Here is a 23,202-nt window from a genome sequence, read left to right as displayed (position 1 = left end):
GTGATGCTGCCTTTTCACTGCCATCCTCTGCCATGTTTTCCATCATGTGGGTTATCTTTAATTTTTGCCAGAGACCACTGCTGGAATTTGCTATCCCCAGAAGGCTTAGATTTTCTTTTCTGATGTCTAAATTCAGGGACAACTCTGGCGAAGACTTTAAGATGCTGCTTTTAAAGTGTATTATAATAGTGCCTAGCAACCACACCCCCGTTGTGCTAGGTACTTTACAAACATAAAATGCACAGAATATATCCTGAAAAGTTTTGGAAGTACTTTGTGTACAATTTGATCCTGTTAATTGGTGCTCCAATGAGACCATGTAGATTGAATAAACTCAAATTTGTTTGCCAGTCTTTTGAGAATCAGTACCTAATGTTTCCACTGCTTATCAGCTGCCATGGTCTGAGCTGGACAAGACAGTCTCAAAATTAATGTCTGCATAAGGCAAAGGTGGAATATGTTTAATGAAGTAGTTCTTCTGGGGGGAAAATGCCAAGTCTATTTTAATTTTAATTATTTCCTACACCATTAATGTACAGTTCAGATTTAGGTTTTCCAGCAGGTAAAATCTGTAGAAAATAGGATGCATTTTAATATGCTTCCTTCTAACTAATAATGTAAGTATGTAATTTTGCTTTCGCCTACATATAATGAAATAATATTGAAATAATTATTGTAAACAGCATACATGTCCTGTTGTTGGCTTTTCTTCAGATGTTTCTTCACATTTGGCTAAGTTCAAGTAATAAATTGCTGAAAAACTGGAAGACACTCTGGAAGCAGATTAATCATCTGACTCAGTATTGTCTTTTAGTTTGCCACAAGAAATCTTTCCAATCTATGAGATCATGGATTAGCTGGCTGGAAAATTTAAAGAGAGGCATGAAGAACATTCCCTTTTTTTGCTGCCTTCTCTGTGAAACCTGCAGGATCTCAGCAAGGCATAAATGACAAATGACTCTTCTTTCCAAGCTTTACCACAAATCTGTGTTACAATGAAAAAATCAGGCATCTGAATTGATACCTCGTTTTATCTAATTTTGGACATTGTAGGTGGCATTCATGTCATGAGATGTAGACTTATATATTTGAGACAATGATTTAGACTTGCATTATAATCCATGAAAAGAAATGAACACTTGTAGAATGTGATTCGCTTCAGATTTCTAAAAACAGGTTGCATAAATTTCACTTTAAAAGTCCTTTTTCTTCCCATTGATGAAAAAAGAGGCAGTGATTAATTCTAACATGCCATTGACGCTAGCCATGTAGGTGATACAGTGTCTGTTCTGCCTGTCCATAGGGAAGAGCGGTGGTGGAGACTGGCAAGTAGATCTGATGCTTCAAGGCAAATTGTTAGGATTTGTAGTCTCCTTCATACACCTTTCAAGATAGTGAACATCTGGGGGGTTTATGACAGCTAGATTGCAAAGAGGTCACCAAACCTAAACGTATTGACAGTTAAAGAGTTGTTAATGTTGAATTTAGCGTCACAAAAAGTAGCATGTATTGACATAATGGTATTATTATATTGTGAAGCTGTGCAGTAACAGTTGTGTATTATTGCTGCAAATTTCTATTTATGTGGATTTCTTTTAAGAGCATGCTTTATATTTCCTTGGATTCACCTGAAGGATTTTGAGGATCTTTACATCATTACTATAAAGCGCTTTTCTCTCGGTTACTGTAACTGTACAACCAAAGCAGCACGCAGCTGCCCTGCGAGTGCATGCGTGGACCCTGCGAGGGAAAATGTAGCCCCAGGCTGGACCACCCCGCGGCACAGCAGTCGGTGGCCTCTTGACACCCCACAGCCGCCTTCCTCCGAACCCCCTGTGCTCCCCTCCCAGCCCGCCCTGTGTGAGTTCCCTGAGGATGTGCTCTATCCATGAGAAAATGTGGAACTAGGTGCTATAAAATGTATAGTCGCTTTAAATTTAATATTGGCTTGGAAACAATCATAATAAGATGGCTCTACTTGGAGTCTAAATTGCATTACAAATGCAAATGTAAATGCTAAAAATTTCCTTGCAAATGTTCTTTGCTGTGAGGATGAGCTGTATACAGCAGAGGCAGATCACAAGTTAGGCTAACAATACAGCTTTTGCTCTTGTGGGCAGAGTAGATGACATCTGTTGTGACTTTTTTTTGTTGTTTGGTTAGTTTATATCATTAATTATTTTTTTCTTTTCTGGTACCATACCACTTTGCTTATTTGGCTGCGTTGAAGTTGCAACTTTATTGCTCAACGTACTCGGATGTGATGATGTCAACGGCAAGAACATTCCATCCTCTCCTTGCATAACAAACAGGTTATGCTTATTTTGTAATTGAACTTTGCATTCTTCAGAAGACCTAGTTTTATAATATTCTGTATCTCTTTTCTAGCTTAATTCTATATGCATGCAAAGGGGAGGCAAAGTGAGTGTGACTGGACTCTAAGAAATCTTTTCTTCAGTTGTAATCTTACTGAAAGTTGTTACAAATTTTGTTCTTTTCTGCATCCTTGGAAGGGAACTGCATCCAGCGAAGTAACCACCGTAAAAAAGCAAGTTGTAGGTTGCAGCAAGGATGAGGGTTATGTTCACAAGGACCGAGAAGAATAGTGACAGCAGAAGGCGCAGACATGCTCTGTCCAGAGGAGGGGTTTGCTGGTGCTTGTTGGTCAGCGAGGACGCAAAGAGTGGCAGCTGGGAGAAGGGGGAAGAAGAAAGAGATGTTATTAGTGGGAGTTATTAGTGGGACTGTAAATAAACCAGTGCCACTGATTTACTATTTGAAGATTTATGTTTGAGCAAAAATACTGTTTCTTTAAAGTTAAAAATTAGTGAAATTGATGCTTCAATGAAGATGTTTTCTTTTGTAACAAGGGCTAGAACATTTTAACACCAACAAGTTTCTCCCTGGGTTCCCTTCTCTGCCCTGAATTTGGGAACTGGCTATTTTTTGTTGACTGAATTCAGATGCCGTGCTGTATTGAGTTTGGCAGAATGGCCAAAGTTTGAATTTGGCTTGTATTGGTTAAATCAAGCTTTTGATTTGGTTGCCTATTGTCCAGTATGCTAATCCATGTTATTTCCAGCTGAGTTGAAGTGTAAAGTCATTAAAGCAGCGTGGGCCTTTTGTTTGTACAAGGAAAGGTTAAGTTCTGCAGGCAGCTCATACTGCTGCCAGCATGGCTGCTAATCTGAGTTTGGGGATTAATTACCTGTAACAGCTGCAGAGTCCTGGGCTGAGCAGAAGTCTGATTTGGCCAAAGTTTGGAAAGCTTTCTCATGGGGAAAGTTTTTCAGCATTTTTCAGGAACTTGAGTTCTGATTTAGTTTGCTTAGAACTGGGTACTTGCATTACCACTATGTTCAGCCTAATAATATCCTACTGTTGATATTTTAAATATGCTCTGAAAATCCTATAACAGAATTAACAAGCCATTGAAACTATATTAGCCTGTAGCTATTTATGGACTGTCAATATTGTTACAGTCTTTGTTTCTGAGTTGCTTCTAATCCAGCTTTTGGTAACCACAGCTAGCTGTTGGGGGTGCGAGGGGTAAGGAAGCCAAAAGGCAGTTTACGAACAGATTTCAAAAACAATTTGTGTTGGGGTGGTTTGGAGATGAATAGATTTTTTTTTTTTTTTAATTTTAAATGCAATTTTTCCCCAGACCCTTCTGATTAAAAGTTTGTATGTATGTATTTTTGGATGTGCTTTTAAATGTACTCAGAAGCTGTTGTTTTCCTATTTTAAACACTTACTTTGTTTTAAAATTCAACACCAGTTATTATTATGCACAAACCATTTAACTTTCATTTTTTGCCCTTGCACAAAAGAAGTGGAAGACTCTGGTTTGGAATGGAGGAAAATTAAGTACACAAGAAATGAAAACAAATACCAGCTTCTTCACAAAGAGAGATTGGCTTTAACAGAAGAAATATGTGCTGTGGACTTGTGTTAGGAATGAGGGAGAAGTCAATTATGATTGTAGATGGTAGAATAAATATGCATTTTTGCTAAAGTATAACTTACTAAGTCTTCAAATGAAAGCTATAATCCAATCATCACTTGACTAACATTACTTAAAATGATCCCGTAAGTTAATATCCAACTTTTTTTTTAGGTTTCAAATCCACCTAGTTAAATAAAACCTTGCAATTGTCTTTAAAAACTGCACGTTTTTTTTTCCCTAATAGATACTGACTTTGACATCTTTGGCATTGCTTGTGTCTTCCTTTCTTCTTCTTTTTCCTAACTTAATATTGTAAGAAATTACAATGCTTCTATGTGATAGGAACTGCAGTGGAACGAAAGTGCTCATTTAGGAAAAATATTCTTATTACTAGTTTTGGGTGGAAAGAATGCGTAGTCCTCATCAGGGAGTTGCAGGCTTTAAGCTTCTGTGGATTATTTCCAAATAATGGGTGAATTATATGCAAAGTAATGACCCTTTTAAGAATTTGCAGGCTAAGAGTACAATTACTGAGTAATTCTGACTTTATTTCATGTTTCTATTTCAGTCAGAGGGAATGTTCTCATAAAGCTGCTGGTATAAATTAGGAGTTAGCAGATGGGGTTAATACCTATCCTCCAGTCTGTGGACGATAACTTGAAAAAGTGTAAGCCTGTCTGTTGCTTATATATGTGCAATGTATACATTCTCTCACATATTTGAGAAAGAAAAATCTGGAAGGGTGTGTAGCATATCAGAAAGTATAGCGCTCTACCTGAATGACTGCCAGTGCCAGAATGTTGTGTTGAGCAGAACAGTGAAGGGTGATGGTTGATCGCTCCAGTTCAGACATGTAGATAATTGACAGTGGGGCCCAATTAACACTAAGTAGCCCTGAAGCCGACCTCATTATCACATCTTACTTAAGTACTCATCTTTTTTTTTTTTTTTTTTTTTTTAATTTCCATCTCTTCCTTTTGGTGACTTAAAAACTTCCTCAAGAGGTCATCAGGTCTGAGAAAAACCTTGTTTTTACCTGCAGCCAGTTATATAAAGTATTCCTTGATGGTTACACATTGTTGATAATGCATCTTTTTGTGCTGTTTTACTTAGATGACAGTGCCTCTGCTGCAAGCAGTATGGAGGTAACGGATCGCATTGCGTCTCTGGAGCAACGTGTCCAGATGCAGGAAGATGACATCCAGCTGCTCAAATCTGCCCTTGCTGATGTGGTTCGACGCTTGAATATTACAGAGGAACAGCAGGCCATGCAGAACAAGAAAGGACCTACCAAAGGTTTGCATTTCAGATATATCTAAAATAGGTAGTGCGATTCAATGAGTGCAATTTATATGTATTAAAATAGGTTATTCTTTAGATCTTTGAAATGCTCAAAATCAACAAATCAAACTAAAGAAAAAAATAATTTTGAAATTTAACCTGTTAAAGAGAACACATAAAAATCCAGGTGGTTAAATCTATGAGCCTTCTGAAGTTCCCATGAACCAGTGAAACATTTCCATGTTCCTGCTGCTTAATCCACTCCCTATGTTTAACCATGGCTACCACTTCCTGACTTTTGATTAAGATTATTTTATAAACTCTTTGGGGAATGTATCGTCTTCTATGGGTGAAACCACAGAAGTTGTTTTTTTCTGATAGAAAACATTAATTAAATTGAAGTAAAATGTAATTTTCATTTAATTAAAAATGTCTAAAGGGTCTTTGGATGGTGCAGGCATAGCCAAAGACAGCTCTGAGCCAGCGCAGAGGTGACATGGCCGAGGAGCTGGTACACCACCAGCTGCTCAGAGCTGCGGTGGGAGCCTGACCCCGTCCCAGCGCAGCAGCTCCAGAGCCAGCGAGGTGGCAGGTGGGACAGGCGTTGCCACTCGGCAGTATGCTGTGCTGTGCCCATGTGCTGCAGCGTCCTCTCTCTGGGTTCCTGCTCTGCAAGAATGGGTTTGTACACAAATCAGAAAAGCTGGAGTTGAACATCCAGCGCTTTGCGGTAGTAAAGGTTTATTAGAACCCAACCGGTGTGATTTACTGTAGTCTATGAGGCTGCAAAAGCCTCGGTGACTGCCTATGTGTGGCTTAGCAGAAATGCACAAGCTATTTTTGGGTAGTTCTAGGAGTAAGAGTGGTGGCAACCTAGATGTGGAAAGAAAGTATGGCTGACTTCACAGGCTCTCTGTTGTCTAAATTGAGAAATAGTTTCTTTTGGGGTCCTGGTATGTATTAATATAAATTAAAAATTCACATCAGAAGTATGATTGTAATTATGGATTCATAATTTTCCCAGCTGGAAATTAGGACTTCCTTTCATCTCAGTTATATATTTGTGACTTTGTGACAGATATTTACTTTTAGGCATTGATTTAACAGAATAGGTAAGAAACTACTGAATTGATTTGCTGAACTGAGATGTTGTGTTTGTTATAATGTTTTGTGTCTGGAGACAAATTACAGAGCCAGATTAGTTGATTGTATATCATACTAGTTGTTGGACAGAATACACAGTAAAAAAGTCTGTGATCTTGTTTTCCTGTTCTCTTCCCTTTCTGTTATATTCTCCTCATTTTGTCTTTGTCTGATTGCAAAAAAAAAAAAAAAAAAAAAATCAGATAAGGTAAATGTTACTAAAGATAGCCTCCACTGTGACAAAATGTTCCACCAAATCTGGTTGTACAACGGGTTAAGAGGCTTTATGTTGCCTGTAAAATAGATATTATCTGATGTGTGGAGAAAATAAGGCCTCGTAATTACTACTGAGTTGTAACCAAATCAGTTCTTCTTGCCTGCTGGCTTCACTTAGCAAAATGCAGACCAGATTTCTATGGATTCTGTGAGCAGAGTTGAACTCTAAATCAGGAGATGCTTTCTTGGTCGTGGCAGATCGCTAAAGCCATAGTTCAATGTACATTGAAGAAAAGCTGCTGTAAGCCTATCCTTCTGCCTTCTGTGGCTGTTTGTTGGGGTTTTTTTGGGTGGGTTTTTTTTTGTTTGTTTTTAAAATGTGTATATGACATGAATACTTCTTAATGTGTGTGTGAAATGACAGCATAAGAGGTTTTACTGTGATAATGCAAATGGAGGACTACAAAGGCAATTGCTCATCCATTACAAATTACTGAAGTGAGTCCTGATAATTGCCAACTAAATACAACTAATTTCTGGAAATAATTGCTACTGTAATAATTTATGTAAAGAACTTCTAATTTTACTATATATCAGTTGTATCATTAGTGTATGGTCAGCCTTATTAAATGTACTCTGGAACATAGAACAGAATCTGAAGTATCCTGATCGTTAGTTTCTTCCAGCAGTTTTGTCAAATATGATACATTTCACATGATGGCCTGTTTTTCCTGTAGTAGGCACAACTACTTTGTAATGGACTGCATGCAATTACTTAGCATAAGAGTAAGATGAATTTCAGTATCGGAATAGCATTACGGAGGCTCGTGATGGAGACTGTTAGGAGAGGGGTTTGCTTAGACATGGGTGAAACTGGAGCCGTGGCTTCTTGGGTTTTGCCACTTGGGCTGCATGGGACTTGATCCATTTTCTTTCCGTTGATGGTTTAATGACAAATTCCACATTTAGAATTGTAAAAAGTGGCATTTGAGCTCACAAAGTGTCATGGAAATCTCATCCAGGCAAACCGGGTTTTGAAGCATATTGTATGCTGCTTCTTTCATTTGATCTATAGATGAAGTAGATCAGGATTAAAAGCGTGTGTGTAAAACCTCGGGGGGAGCTTCGTGCCTTTGGAAAACAGGATCCTCAGTGTGCTATTTAAAGTCTGGAACAAGAAGCTTCATGGGACAGAAGATGACATTTTCTGAGTACATCAGATTTAAAATTGGTTTAAAGATTTCAAACTTCAGGCTTTCAAACCTATAACGGAGAAAAGCTTGAGCTTGTTTTCAGTCTTTGTGTGTGTTCTTGTTCTAGGCTTGAGCTAGGCAGCTTAAAAGCAGTGTACATCATGGAATATGAACTGCTTATCTTGTCCATTTGTGGAGCTCCTTCACTAATGGTGTTTTGGGTTTTTGTTCGGGGCTTTTTTTTCCCCCTTCCTTATTTAATTCAGCTACTTGGTGGAGTTCAGTATGGCTTCCTGCCTTTGTTTTACTTGTGTTTGTTTTTCTTTCCTTTTGCAATTATCGGTTTGTTTGTAAACTTAACAGCCCTATTAATCCATAGATGAGAGTATAACTAAAAAAGCTGCTGCTGAGGCTGATAAACATGTCAGTCCTGCTACCACAGGTAAGACCCTGAAGCAACAGAACTTCCAAAATAAACCTTACTGACAAAGCAATAATACCAATGTGTTTGAGTTACTGACTTCTAACAGCAATGACATGTTTGGGGTTGTTTGACTGTTATGTCAGTTACCACTGGTGTGAAATAGCTGTTGTAAGTAAAACCAAATAGCTCCAGAGTAAATAGTGGATTAATTGAATAGTGTATAGTTTTTCTGTGTGCATGTTAAGAGTTTCGTGATGTTGCTTTCTACGCTAGCTGATCATGGGGCTGGATCTTTAAATTTCCAGCTCCAGAAGTGTGTGTTCTGGATTGGCACTGGATTTGAAGCAAAACCTCTGTTAAAGGTTGCAGGGTTTATTCCTGGCTGCTGCTAGTTTCGATTTCATAACGTGAGCAGAGTAAACAGACTCCAGCTAGTTCACTCCAGCTACTTTTTAATAGGCATTTTTTATGTAACTATAACGAAGGAAAATAGTTTATTAATTTGTTTATTTAACTTTGTTTTTTGTTCTAATTCATGATCTCAAAGCCTCATTAAACTTTTGTGAGCTACAGAAATCTTATCAGGAAACAAGCCTACAGCTGGTCTAGTGTAGCTATCTATGCTTCTGTAATATGCAGCAGAATCAGTTTTATACATACAGATTAATTACAGCGTTGCAGCACTTAGTCAGGAAACAAGCAGTAAAGCATCCAGCATGAAACTGTAGAAGGAATTTAATTTGGAAGAATGAATACTGTAGAAGTAAATAGGATCATGATATCTGAATCCCTTAATTAAAAGAAGTAATAAATAAAGAGAAGAACGAGAAGCCAAAGTACAGTAAGTTTTAGGTGTTTTGTATAAGCTCTAAAGACAGCACTAGTCTGTTAAAATAGATCATGGAAGTCAGGGCTGGAAGGCACCATGAATTCCTTTAAGTCTTGTTTAGCCTTGCCTTAAAGTTTCCTGTAAAATCAGAGACCCTCGCTCTTCCTGTCCTCAGGAAGAGTGATACTGTCTCACCCTATCAGTCTTCTGCAGTTATAGGCTCTCTGATCCTCAGTGAGCATGGATAAAATTTTCTTATTTCTTTTCTTTGTTGACTTGTTTTCATGTCATCCTTCAGTCTTCTAAGCCCAATAAGCTTTATTCCTTCAATATTTCCTTATGGTTTGTTTTCTAAACTTCTCCCCTCTGAACAAATAAATGATGAATACATGACAAACAAGTATATGTTTTAACAAGGTTTCAAGACACAGTTTCTCTTGAAACTTGCATTCCTGAGTAGACCATATTTACTGAGCTAATCTCGGGGCACAGGCTTTCACGTTTATCTTCTGTTGTTCAATATATGAAAACTTCAGGTGAACAAGTCAATAAATGCTTGCCGTCAGTGCTACAATAAGATGTTATCATAATATAACCTAGGACTGTATACAATTGTTAATTTTTAGATTTTTTTAATTTTTGCTTTTTAGATTATTTATCCTCAGCAGTCTTTTTTTGAAGAACATTTCATAGGTATTCTCTCTGCAATGCTCTCCAAGTTCAGTGAAATTTTATCTTGTGTCCCTTAAGTGACTTGTGAGTGCTGCCTTCTCTCAGGAGTTGTTTCTCAGAACCCACTTTTCGTTCAGAGACTTTTGGCATCTTTACAAAGCCGGCTTGTGATATGAAGTTCTGTCAAGTGATGTACTTGAGTGTACAGCTTTCTTCTCTGCTGTAGGGAGAGCACTAGTTGTGTTTGTGTCTGTGTTTTCAGGGTATGGTCCACTGTAGTTTTCATGTTTGTACTCATTGCTTGCAGTTTTAACCACTGTTTGTTTTTGCAACTAATTTCTAACGTACTTGATGGAACTTTTCTAATATTGATTACAGGTATGACATGTATATAATTTTTTTTGAGCCAACATTTGATCAGAAGAACAAAGGTGGATAATATCAGCTCATTAAGTCCACTGTTTTGCTGATTTCAATTGCTTTTTATGACTAAAGGGTAAAATTACGTTTTGTCAAACATAAGCTCACATTCTTTAAAAGAAGGGATTTTTTCAGGGAATAAGGATTTCTTAATAGATCATTTACTTGTGGAAAACCTGCAAGAACATTGAGGGATAAAGAGCAGGAGTTTCTGGGGTGGCAGCCTGACTTCATTTCTTGCACTGTTCTGAAAGCTCTCCAAGTGGGCAAGAGACTGACGCTCTTTTAAGAGAGCAGGATTGTTTTTGGTGGCAACAGCTACCTTTGCACTTACCAGTAAGCTCCTTGAGCTGGAACAGAGTTTTACCGATGAGACAGGTTATAGAATTGTGTGCTAAAGCCATATGCAGATGACTTGCTTGATATAAGTAATAAAAATCAAAAAATTTCTCCTTGTTAAAACCCTCATCTATGATGAATTTGGCAATAGTGAAGCAAAAATGGCCTACTACACATATATTTTTAAATATTCTTACGTTGTTTGCTGGGGGGAAAAAAAAAAAAAGAAAATTAAACCAATTATTTCATCTTCTGCTTCTTTTACAGCAAGACCGCTGGTACAAACCCTGCCTTTAAGGACTACTGTTAATAATGGGACTGTGTTACCAAAGAAACCAAGTGGCTCTTTACCTTCCCCATCAGGAACCAGAAAGGAAACTGTATCACCAGCAGCAAAAAGGTACACATCTATCAGAAACATAATCATTAAATTGAGAAAATAGTGTATCTCGTCTTTTAAGCTTCTAGATACATAGTTTTTCTTACTTGCAAAGCAATGGTCTAAATAGTTCAGAAAGAAAAGGAGAGATGGATTTCATTCTAAGAGGCTTTAAACTTATTTGGTCTAATTAGAATTAAGGTTATTACCATGAATTTTGAAAGAATGCACAATGCTTGGTCTACTAGTTTGTGTTATTTTCTTGCTACTGCAGGGTAGCATATAGAGAATAAAACATTTCTACTGTGCTGTTGCATAACATGAAAAGTAGAGCAAGGATTCTTTTAGTAGCTAGTAGAAAATATATAGTCTGCAGAGAAACTGTGCTATCATTACAAATCAGTATGTTACCTTTGGTGGTTTTCTCTCACTAAAAATTATTATAGAAACTGCATGTGCAATGTTAGAAACGTCTCAGGGAGGAGGAAAATTCTATGCCTAGCACATTATGCAAATGAAAATATCCATCTTTAGATATCTTACCGTTAGCATGTATTTAAGTCCTTTCAAAAATTACTGTTCTGTCTCAATTTGCTTTGTGTGTGTGTAGGGGTTTTTTAAGTCGGCTACATGTTTTATACATCTAGGTTATATGGAACGCAATGGATCGGGTGCAGCAAGTTCAAGTTACATGTGACAGTGATTGTGGTGCTAATCTGCTGTACGGTTTGCCTGTAAAAGACAGTAATGTGGGGTGGGGTTTTTTTTACATTTCTTTTGTTGTGTGTCATCCTCAGTTTTTGTAGTGATGATGCTGTTGACTCTGAGGAGGGCAAGTTGTGGAGATGAGAGCGTTAACCTGCTAAGATCTGAGGTCTCTTTTGTAAGGAGAATTTTTCCTTAAAGGGGAGATGGTGACTAAGGATATGCCTCTCTTTGTTACTGTGTTGAAGGGGACTGATTTTCCAGGAAACTCCAGGTTTTGTTATTCTAGAGAAGAGAGGAGCTATGCTGTGTCCTATTAAAATTGGAAAATACCATATTTATTTGTGTCACACAAATGAACTCCTGTGAGCTCCTATGAACTGGGGCTCGCTCTAGCTGTAGGTTTTGGCAGGTTGGCCTGAATCAGCCCTTAAGGTAAGAGAAGGAAGGCAAATATGTATAAAATGTTATCAAAATTTTGAAAATGGGTGAAAGAACATGCCTTTTAAAAAAGAAAATTTATTAGTGTTTAAAAAGGAGTACTATTTTGTATATGCTGAATTTTTAAAGAAATTTTGTTCTTTAGAAATTATTTTGTCTTAATAATTCTTGTAATTTCATTCTCACTAATAAAGTTTCAAGTAGTAATTATAAAACACATGAGAGAGCACAAGCATTGGCACGCTTCACTTGTGGGGAGGGTGTGATTCCTGAGTCTCTACACTCCATCTCTAAGGTTCGGCGTAGGACTTTCTGCCCCAGAGCAGGGTAGAGGAGATGCAGGTCAAGATCATACTTGTGCTTTCTCGATTCTGAGAGTCCTTTGCGTAATTCGGGTCCATCAGGTATTGCCTGCAGCCTGTAGGCATTATCCTAGCTCAGGATCCCTGTAGATAAGTGACACCCTGTAGCCCTTCCACCTGACCCATCTGCAGTCTGGATACCCTGAGCGCTAGCAGGAAGGTCCTTAAGGAGCATCCTTAGGGAGCATTTTTGGACTGTCTTGATTCCTGTATGAGAAAGTCTTCCACAGGTTAAGGATTTAATGTCCTTTTATTATGCTTTATCCCTTCTCTTTGCTAAAGAGACTAGACTGAAGGCGCTTTAAATATGCGGTATGAAAATGTATATTCAGTTTGGAAAAGAAAAAATACACATGGGCAGTTCTGCTGAAATAGATGGACACTTATTAAGAATGCTTAGGAGAGCGGGGTTATTCCATGTCCTGAAAAAAGCAGTTTTAAGTGCAGGTGTTGTGGAATTCCTGTTCCCTTCAAATGCTCTAAAATTCTGTATTGATTGTACTTAATACGCAAATTTTATTTTTTATGAAATTATATTAATGTATATTTCTGTGCCTTGCCTATAAATATACTTCAAAATAAAGAGTATGGAATGGTAAGGACCTCACCAATTAATTACTGTACAAAACTTTTTTTGGTAAATTAGTCTCTACTTTTAGTAGCTTTTGATAATGAACCTTAAAATAACTGCTAAGATTTCATGTTTTTATAGTAAATCATGCTCCAAATACTCAATATTTAAGGATGATGTATTAAGTGTTCCAAGTAGCTTACTTGCAAATAGTCAAGTAGATGAATTCATTATGAACTCATTAGTATAAATTCATTCATTCATACTTTATATTAAAATGGACCCATTTACATTCAGGAACTGTATATATTTATGCATAAAACAGTAATGGAAATATAGCAGCAAGATCAAATAGCTTTCTTTTTTTAAGAGATAGGACTTGTTTATTTGTGTTAAGAAGCTTCACTCAGTGTTGAACAGTTTATAGATGATGTGTAATTTTTAATAATTTTTTTAGTTATGATTTTTGTCATGGTTTTATAGTGCTCTTTTCATATAAACTGATTCTAAAACTACTACTACTTCACATCATGTAGGTATTCTTTAGCCCAAAATATGGTAATTTGGCATAGCAGCTCTAAATAGAATTAAGTGTTAATTTCAGCTTGGATACTTTTAATACTTTTCTTATATAGTATAGGTGCAGAACTGAAAAATCTGAATTTTTTCAAAATGTGAAAAAGTAAAATTTGAAAAGTGGAAGTAAAAAAAAAGAGAAAGAAAAAATCGTAGTTTTTCTGAGTCTTCTTTTAAACCTCTGGTCTGCTGTTGTGAATTACAAATATCTGCTAGGATTACTATACTAGAAAAATATAATCTTCAATTTTTTTTCTGGCCTATGACCTTAACTTCAAAAGAGGCAAACATCCAGGTTAATCAAGTCCCTCCCAAGTGTTTCACTGAACACAGTTATGAAAAGGTGGATAACAAATAACTAACTTTTCATTCTTCCATTCTCTGCTACTTTCACAATTTGGGTTAGGAAGTGTGTGATACCCAGTTGAAATTACATCAGTCTGTCCCTTGAAACAGTATGTCTTGCATATTTATATAAATACATGCAAATAATCTCAGTGGGGACCAAGTGTGCATCCATACATTCCACTGCTTAGAAATAGATGTACGTATTGATATGTCTGCAGACACAATCTCATTTCATACAATAGCTGTATTTAAATATGTTGGTTAACTCATTTGAACCCACAGGTTGGTACGCGGCTTATCTGCCTTGCTGGATTACCAAGGAGATGTGGTTCAGAGTTCACTACATTTTCTGATTTCCCATTTAATATTTGAAATGGAAATGACTTCTTCTGGCAGGAATATAAAATTGGAGGTAATAAAAAAGGCTCGAGGCTGAAAGGGTGGAACTAGCAGGCTTTTATTTGAGTTCTGCCACATATTCTGTCAATGACCTTATGCAAATCATTTAACCTTTATGCATATTGGTTTTCCATATGTAAAACGTGTATCTCTGGATATCAGTAGGTTGTCATAGGGCCTAATGTGATAATTAGATCCAGATCTTGCAAAGCGTTGAGTAACCTCAACTGACTCTGACTTCAATTAGAATTGAGGGCACCAAACCCCCCTTCAGTGTTCAGATCTCATATAGTCAACACCCAGTTATCCTAGTTAAGGAAGGAATGAAATAACCTGAATAGAGCAAAAGCACAAATACAAAACACAGGTCAATTGGATTATAAAAATACATGGTGCTAATACAATGCAGAAAACCTGACGATGCTGGTGATACTGAGACCAAAAATTCTGGTCCAGCACCAAAGGCGCTGCCGTGCTCAGGTGATGGGGTGCCACGTGAACATGGCTGGGCGGCTTCCAGGTGCATGCCGGCTAATGTAGAGCTGAAGGGATTGGATTGGATGTCCAGCGATGGGCTGGATAATAAGGAATTGCCTGCCTTTGAAAAGTGCTTCAAAGATGTCTTCGCAAAAAGCCTTTGCTCAGAGGGTTTGATTTTAAAGTTAATATATTTACTACTTTTATGCTGTAGAGGTGTAGAAGCTATTTCGAGTACCAGGTTTTAAAATGCTGCCATATTTTTCTTCTGAACTTTGTACATAGAATAATTATTTGAAATTTTCATTCTGATTGAGTTTAGTGTGTCGTGAGCAGAACTTTCCCTTCCCCCTGCACACTTCCTTTCAGACGTAACGTGGCTTGAAGTTCTCTGCTTAACACTAAATTTGTCTTTGGAATTTGGCCAGCACACAGTAGTAATGTTTTGTGTTCCCTATTAAAATCTAGGGTTTTGTGACTCATCTAGGATAGCTTTGTTTCCAAGAGTTGAGGGGGGGGGAAAGGAAAAAAAAAATGTAAGGGAGGAGAATGCAGACGGTACCTTTCCCAGCAGGGATGCTGCTGCAGGCTGCCGGCTAGCACATACTTTGCCTTTCAAAAGGAGACAATCAGTTATTCTTTCTCCCACAGCAGATTGTAAAGTATTACAATGCTGCAAAACTCTGACAATGGAGATCAAAAGGAAGAAGCTGGAACAAAGAAAACATAAAGAGCTTTGTTTGTAGGGAGAATGAAATACTTTAATATGATAAATTCCTGTTCGCCTAAAGTCTAAACACATGGCCCCTAGGAAATTGTTCAGTCGCCTGGAATTAATGTTCTGTGTTCTCTTCTGGGGGCAGTGATAGTTTGTAACTGGCACACACACAAACTCTGTATCGAACCTTCAATTAAGTCTTCTATTTAACAGTTGACTCTCAAAGAAAATGTTTTAAAATAAACCGAATGTAAATCAAAAAAGAAAAATCCCTCTCCATTGAACTTCGAGTGGCAAAACTATTATGCCACTTCACTATATCTCTAACAATTAAAGTTATTAGTCCATTTTCCTCAAAGGCATAATGAAATTAAAGTCATATGTTATTCTTGAATTTATTCTAATTGATTTAAATGAGGGTCAGAAAGAGTGCTAGACAAGTTTCAAAATATTATGAGTATCATCAGTTACTGTCTAAGAGCATTATGCACTATTTTTTAATTTATTTTCTTGAAAAGCTTTTATTTCCCCCCACCCCAGCCAAGTTTTAGTGATTAAATATATATATTTTTTAATTTTGGCCAGATTTGTTCACCACAATTCCGTAATGCAACCATCTGAAACATTCATGCTATGCAGTGGTATATGTATGTATATATGAGGATTTATTTTCTTGTCTTTAATGTTGCTTTTTTAATAGTCTTTGTCTTCTAGCTGGATCATCTGTCTTGTTTCTTCAGCCTCTGATTTTTTTTTTTTTGAGTCGCTTTAGAAATGGTCAGTGTATTGGAGCATTGCTGAGATTTTGTCATTCAAAGATACATTGGTGTTCTTAAATGTATGGTTTGAAATGATCAAACATCTAACTGAGTCAATAAGCACTGTGTTGTTTACTCTTGCACGTGACTTCATATCTTGAAAGCATGCAATTATGTCTTTTAATGTAAGTTTGTTTTAAATGTCTTGTTTCCACATTTTATCGTTGCATTCACTTTTTATTCTGCTTTGTTTACGCACCTCTCAATCTGGATTAAGCAGGTCTGTGAATCTTCTCAATGCATGCAAACTGAAAAAGCCTGCTCTAAGGTGAGGGATCCTTATGGCTTTGTAGTGTTGAAGCTCAGTTGTTTTTCCTTTCTGTTTCGGTTCAATGCATAGAAAGTGGCTGTTTTAGTACAAGCATTGACATGGTTGAACTGTAATTATTATTCCCATTGTTAACATTTTCAGAAGTATGTGTTTAAAACTTTCTCATCATTGATAAATACATTGCAAAACTTGGATAATAACAACTTCAGTTGTGGTATCTGCATTATCTCATGCTAACATAATTTATATTATAGGGGTGTTTCATTAGACCACATTGCTGTCTTAAACAAGTTAAAAATTGTGTTACCAGATGTTATCGTTTTAAACAATTTAAAATGCTCTCCTTTCATATCACTAATGTGGAAGCCAAATTCTGGAATCCAGTTGTACTTTTACAAACCTGTAAGTTAAGAGTATTTTCTATCATTTTAAATTCCTCCTCAGGTGACAGTGTATCCGCTGTAGCCATGGATATAATCACTGGTGTTTAACACTATAGCTACCAAAATGTGTATATGCCAAAACTGAGTTAATATAATGGATTTATAATCCTCTTTTCCAACCACCTGCTAATACTTCTCACTGGGCTTTTTTTGTTGTTGTTGAAAGTTTAAAATAAAATTTGTCAGAAAATAGCATTGCTAATTAATTTAAGCAGTAATGGACATCAGCCAAAAGAGTTTAAAAGAACTTTGTTCCTGTGGTAAAAGTAGTTTTTATACTGATATGAGACTTCATTATTCAGAATGAAGATAGCATTACACTTTTAAGCTTTAGTCCCACCCATTCATTTTTAATCCACCAGTTCATCTTTTGAATGTTGATAGCTATAAAAATAAAACCCCAAGCAACGTTAAAATTAGTTTAAAATTGCTTCTGTAACTTACATTTTTTTTCTAACATTAGTATAATTTGGTGATTTCCTTAATGTAATTTCAGTGTAGGCTGATATTGCCTCTTCTTTTCCTTAACCAGCAAAAGATGCCAAAATAAAGGTTTGATCCTGCAGAATCACACAGAGAGGATGTTTTTGGAAGCACTGTGTGTAAAGTAGTGGAAGGACTCATGCTAATAAAGATATTTTATGTGGAGTAAAAATTTTCAGTATCAAGGCTTTATTTTTTTAACTGGAGTAGTATTAAATTGGATGATAGGAGATTCAGGGAGAACAGTTAAATGTTAACAGTATATTATTTAATTTACTAGAGGAGGTTTTTTCATGCATTTGACATTGAGATGACTTGGATAATGTTAGGCTAGTATAGAGGACACTTATTTCTGAAATGAAGACAGAATTAAATTCTTTCTACTGCCTTTTCCTTTCTCCTATTAATGTATTTTGTTCTGTGCCTGTGTGTAACTTTGCATTCTGCTTGCTCTCTTTATATCGCTCTCTCCACAGAAACAGCAATTTTTAAAATTTCAGCTTAACCATTTGAATCTTGCTTGTTTTTAATACAAAAACGTGGCACTGAACATCGGTTCTACCATCGCATGTTCCAGAAGGTTTTTTGTCAAGCTACCTGAGATGCATCTTAACATGCATCTGCTCTGTGGATTTCCCCCTGGATGGGGCTTCCTTCCTTTCAGAAGAGCGGTTGCTTTGCAGAAAGACTCTGGTTCAGTTGTTCCCATCATTTCTGTAACTGAGCCTCAGCTGAGGTGTTGAAACATTCCCCTCCTTGCTGGTAGAAAGACATGAGGGAGAAGGAATATGTTGGGTTTTTTTTAAAAAGTGTATCAATGGTGGTCTACAGTTGATAATCTGAATATTTTTTGACCAGACAGAAAAGTCGATCTCATTTCCTTTAGTTATGAAGAGCCAATGCCTCTCTTTCTTACACCACACACAAAGTGGGACGGAGCCTGAGGAGCTGACTGAGATAACAGGGTAGGGGTAGTTGTTAGGGGCTGATGGGGAGGTTTGGAATAGTCCTTAAGGATGTGTGAGATGAGCTTTATGGTAAGCAGAGCATCCCTGGGGGTTTACGCAGATCAAGGGGGAGCTGGCTGGGGATGGTGAAAGGGGCAACTGGGGTGAGACTGGGCCTAGAAGGAGCAAGAACAGAAAGAACTGAAGTTTTCACAGAGGGAGGGAGCTTGCGGTTGGGATTTGGGTAGAGGGGTGTGAGCTTGAAAGTGATCATTGGTGTCCATGATTTCTGGGGTGAGAGAGCTGCTGAAGGTGGTCATGTAGTTATGGGGATGTTATGGGTAAAGGGGACATTTCCATTCTGCTCTTTGGAGGGGAAAAAACAGCACTGGGGTGGGGGGAAATGAGACCCTGACACCGAGCCCTGCTGTTCAGCTGCTGCCGTGGGGGTGATTCCTGCCTCGGTCCGGTGAGGCTGCCCGCGATTCTCTGCTGCACTGGGGGTGCAGCAAAGTGAAAAGCATCGCCCAGCTCAGGGCCTCACTCTCAGCTGCTCCCTCTCCTGCTAGGAAGCATTGCTTTAGGGAGAAGTGCTTTGGACTAACGAAAAACCACAATAATTTGTCTCCCATAAGGCGTAAGCTCTGAGTGGGCTTCTCTTGACTTACTAGGTAGTACTGCTTGTGTTTTGGCTCACGTTTTTCCATCAGAGAGAGCTGGGTGTCTAAGAGATGCCATGAAGTTATACAAGAGCTCCCTGATAGCTATCTTGGCAGAAAGGATGGTTGAAGAGTGGGAGAGCAAGGCAAGCTTTAAGCTTTGAGAAACCCCTTGTCAGGGGATGTGGGGAATCTAATCTATTCACACATGTAAGTAGGAAGCATACATTTTTGACAAGGTAACAAAAAAATGCAGGCTAGCTCACCATTATTTGCACTTTGGGGTATGTTAAAACTAGGTTTGAACCACAGAATAATTGATGCTGAACGAAGACACAAAGTTAGCTTGCTGGTGCTCAAATTTTGACCTACTTTTGGCATTCTCTGTAGTCTGGCTAGAGGTGTCAGATAATACACTTTGTCTTTAAATCTTTCAGTTCTTATTAAGAGATTTCAAAAGTCCAGAAGTATGGAGTGGTAGTCAGAGATCTGAAATGTGACCTGGAAAATAGATATTGCAACTTACTCTATAATATTGGTTTAGCCCATCTTCTATTTTATGATTAAGGAAAAAGCAGTATGTTTGTTTCTGTTGCACCAGGTACTCAGCAAAACTCTTATGTAGGCTCTCTAACAAATCAAGTTATGATTAAAAACAAAGTTGTAGTTATTTTTAGGGTCAGCATTCTATTTGATACATTTCTCAAAAATATTTGTCGTAGACATATGTGCTTTAACAAGTGCCACTGTAAAACTTGTTCCTTTTTTTATTAGCACCGTTAAGAGAACCAGTTCCACTGAGCGTGTGTCCCCAGGCGGTCGGAGGGAAAGCTATGGAGATTCCAAAGCGAGTCGCAACCGCACTGGATCCACCAGCAGTTCATCTAGTGGTAAAAAGAACAGTGAAAGGTAACGCTATCTAAATATCTCCTCCTTTCTCTGCCTACTGCCCTAATAATGAAATTAGTTTCTTTAGTGCAATTAGTTTCTCTAGTTTAGCAAATATTGGGAGCTTTTTTTTTTAAAAAGCTCCAACAGTTGGACAAAAATATATTTTAAAACATTTCAAATAAAACAGGTTTTCAAATTTAGATTAAGTTTATTTGCCTTATTTCCAAACCACAAACAATGTGAGAACCTTGAGTTGCCTGGAAAAGTTTGTAATTATTAAACATACTTTTTCCATTATCTTAGTGTTTCTCTTGGTCTTCAAGTCCCTGACATGTACTTCTTCAGGTTCCTGGTTGTGGTGTGTTGACCCCAGCTGGCAGCTAAGCACCACACAGCCACGCACTCCCTCTCCCCCAGCAGAACAGGGGAAGAGACTAGGAAGAGCAAAAGTGAGAAAACTTATAGGTCAAGGTAAAGGCAGTTTCATAAATGAAGGAAGGAGGCAGGAAAACCAAAACAAGTGATGGAAAGGCAATCACTCACCACCTCCCACACGTAGACTGATGCCCAGCCAGTCTCTGAGCAATGGCTGCCTCAGCCCGAGGGTCAGATTAATAAGTGGAGGGAGAGGCTTACCTGCAAGTGTTATCCAAAGAAGCGGAATAAAGTGATGCCTTCTCCATGTATCTCTGATGATGCTTCTCTGTACTGCTGTACAAGGAAAAGAGAATGTCTTGTCCAAGGGTTTCAGACTCAGGATGGTCTTGAACAAATAGCTGATTCATTGATGCCTGTGGCGAAGTCACTGTATTACTCAGCTGGTTCTCTCCCATATTTCCTAGAGAGTGTTTAGTCTTGGCCATTTCACTTCACCTGTCCTATCCCAGTTTCCCACCACCAAGAAGTGGTATCGATGGTACTGTTTCACTATCTCACAGATGATGTGACCATAGAAACAGAATGCTAAAGAAGATCACGTAATAACATAATTTACCTGCTCTCTATGGGCATCAGTGCCGTCATAGAAGTCGCTGGGTTGCTCATGAGCTGATGGTATGGCACAAAACATCCCTTCCTTTTTATGCCTTCAGCATCTTCGCTTGATATAAGGAGTGACTGAGGTTGTTGTGTACTAATGGACAGCCTAAATATGGGTGATGAAATTATTAACAGTTTGTTTCCTGGCTTACGTTTTCAGCTATGAAGCAAGACAGCAAGTGTGCAAAGTTTATGAAACTTGTGAGAGGCTTAGCAAATTATGGGAATAATGAAAAAATCAAGAATACCATCAAAGAAAAGGTTATAAAATTGTAACGAAGGAAGATAACTTAATTGTTTACACAAACTAAAAATTTAGCCAGTGTAAAATCTTGTTGGCGATGTGCATCTATGCACGTGAATGAGGTTTTTATAAGCTGACAGAATTCTGCAGGACGGGCCTTCTGGCACTTCTGGAAATTTGACTTTATTTCAGCATATGATTTTTTTTTTTTTTCCCTTAAATTTTTTATCAGATTATTGTAAACAACAGATAGCCTTTGGGGAATGTGTTTTGAAGAGATGAGAATGCTGCAATGGTACTTAATAGAAGTGGTTTTGGTTTTGTTTACAAGATTTTTGTACTTCACTTTAAATTTACTAGAAGACTGAAATATAATTGCAAAAAAAAATTACTACTTTAAGTAATCCCTAAATAAATACTATTTTTGAGCGCAAAACCAATCTTTTATTGGATTACTTAGGAGCCATGTCTCTTTCTGCATGTGCAGACTTGGACAGAATTGTTTCTAAACATCTCAGACCCTTCTAGCACAGAGAATATATACCTTGATACATCTGATAGAATACCGCTGAAGCAGAAAACCAAATATCAACACTTTTAGGGACAAGTGAGCCTGAAAGTTTTGAAAGGCAAAACTAAGCAAAAAATTAATGACCGGTGAAGGGACTGCTGAGAAGATAAAAGCTTGCTCTTAGTTTAAACTGGAAGTTCTATGAAGTGTTGCAATAGTTGCACTATTGTAGTAGCTGTAGTCAAACAGCTACTTGACTCAGTGAATTCGTTAACAAGGAGCTGCTGTTTTCTGTATTGATCTCTCAAAGCTGATAGGTTTAAGGCTGATTTTTTACTTTTTATTTGCCTATATGTATAACTTCCTGCTCTATGGCACATATCAAATTATAGCAATAGCCCTTATGTTGTGAACTCATTAATTCAAAAAGCCCTACCTTATATAAACAAAACAAATTTCTTAGGGAAACTTTTTATTAAAAAATTTAAATTTCTAAAATTAGATGGGAAGACTCTTCTTTCTGGAATGTGAGGAGGAAGTACAACTACCAATGGTGAAATGTCATTACATTTCCAATTAACTGTAGTTTTTCAAAAAAGTTTGTCGTGGTTTAACCTGGCAGGCAGCCAAATACCACGCAGCCGCTCGCTCACTCTCCCCTCCCCCCCCCCGCTGGGGCAGGGAGAGAATCGGAAGGGTGAGAGTGAGAAAAAACTCATGGGTTGAGATAAAGATAGTTTAATAGAACAGAAAAGAGAAAATAATAATAATAATGATAGAATACACAAAATGAGTGATGCACAATGCAATTGCTCACCACCTGCACTGACCGATAACCAAGTAGCAATCGCTACTTCCTGGATCACGCCTACCATTCATATACTGAGCATGACGTCACATGGTATGGAATACCCCGTTGGCCAGCTGGGCTGGCTGTCCTGGCTGTGTTCCCTCCTCCCAGCCTAGCTTGGTAGCAGAGGGTAGTTGTCCTTGACAAGATACTTAGCCACAACTGAAAACATCAGTGTGTTATCAACATTCTTCTCATATTGAATCCAAAACACAGCACTAGGAAGAAATTTAACTCTATCCCAGCTGAAACCAGGACAAGTTTTAACAAACATATGATGATCCTGCAGTATCCTTTCTCTATGTATTTTATCAATTTTTTTAACAAAAAAATTCAAGTCCCCAAAGGGTGAATTCTCTGTATGTTTTGCTGTGGAAGATAAACCTGTCAAATTCTAAGTACAGTGCTTTGCAAAATCTGTTTTTTTAAGATATCCCTGAGTTCCTGCTACCTGCATAAGGTGATAATTATCTGAAATCAGTTTTATATTAAAGCTACTAAAGAAATAAGTTGAGATTATTAATTAGGTAGTTGTTCATTTAAATTAAGGAGAGATATGACTTCTAGCAGCTACATAGAGGTACTGTACACTTGAAAAATGGATTCCA

The 23,202-nt window shown here is 37.6% G+C and overlaps 1 protein-coding gene across 7 annotated transcripts in view; it reads left to right on the top strand.

Moving 5' to 3' along the window:
• Nucleotides 1–23,202, top strand: part of EML1 (EMAP like 1) — a 131,535-nt gene that overhangs the window by 68,930 nt on the left and 39,403 nt on the right. For 5 of the 7 annotated variants that reach the window (XM_075151104.1, XM_075151105.1, XM_075151102.1 and 2 more), the window contains exons 2-4: nucleotides 5,060–5,242; nucleotides 10,731–10,863; nucleotides 19,835–19,969. In XM_075151104.1, the coding sequence (XP_075007205.1) occupies nucleotides 5,060–5,242; nucleotides 10,731–10,863; nucleotides 19,835–19,969 (451 nt within the window). Of the gene's footprint in view, nucleotides 1–5,059; nucleotides 5,243–10,730; nucleotides 10,864–13,506; nucleotides 13,513–15,956; nucleotides 16,526–19,834; nucleotides 19,970–23,202 lie in introns of those variants that run through there. The other 2 variants (XM_075151110.1, XM_075151106.1) reach the window with 2 other exon arrangements.

This window comes from Calonectris borealis, chromosome 5, assembly GCF_964195595.1.
Source record: "Calonectris borealis chromosome 5, bCalBor7.hap1.2, whole genome shotgun sequence".
NCBI classification, from domain to species: Eukaryota; Metazoa; Chordata; class Aves; order Procellariiformes; family Procellariidae; genus Calonectris; species Calonectris borealis.
The sequence above is the reverse complement of the archived record's forward strand: the minus strand, read 5'-3'. Positions and strand labels throughout refer to the sequence as shown.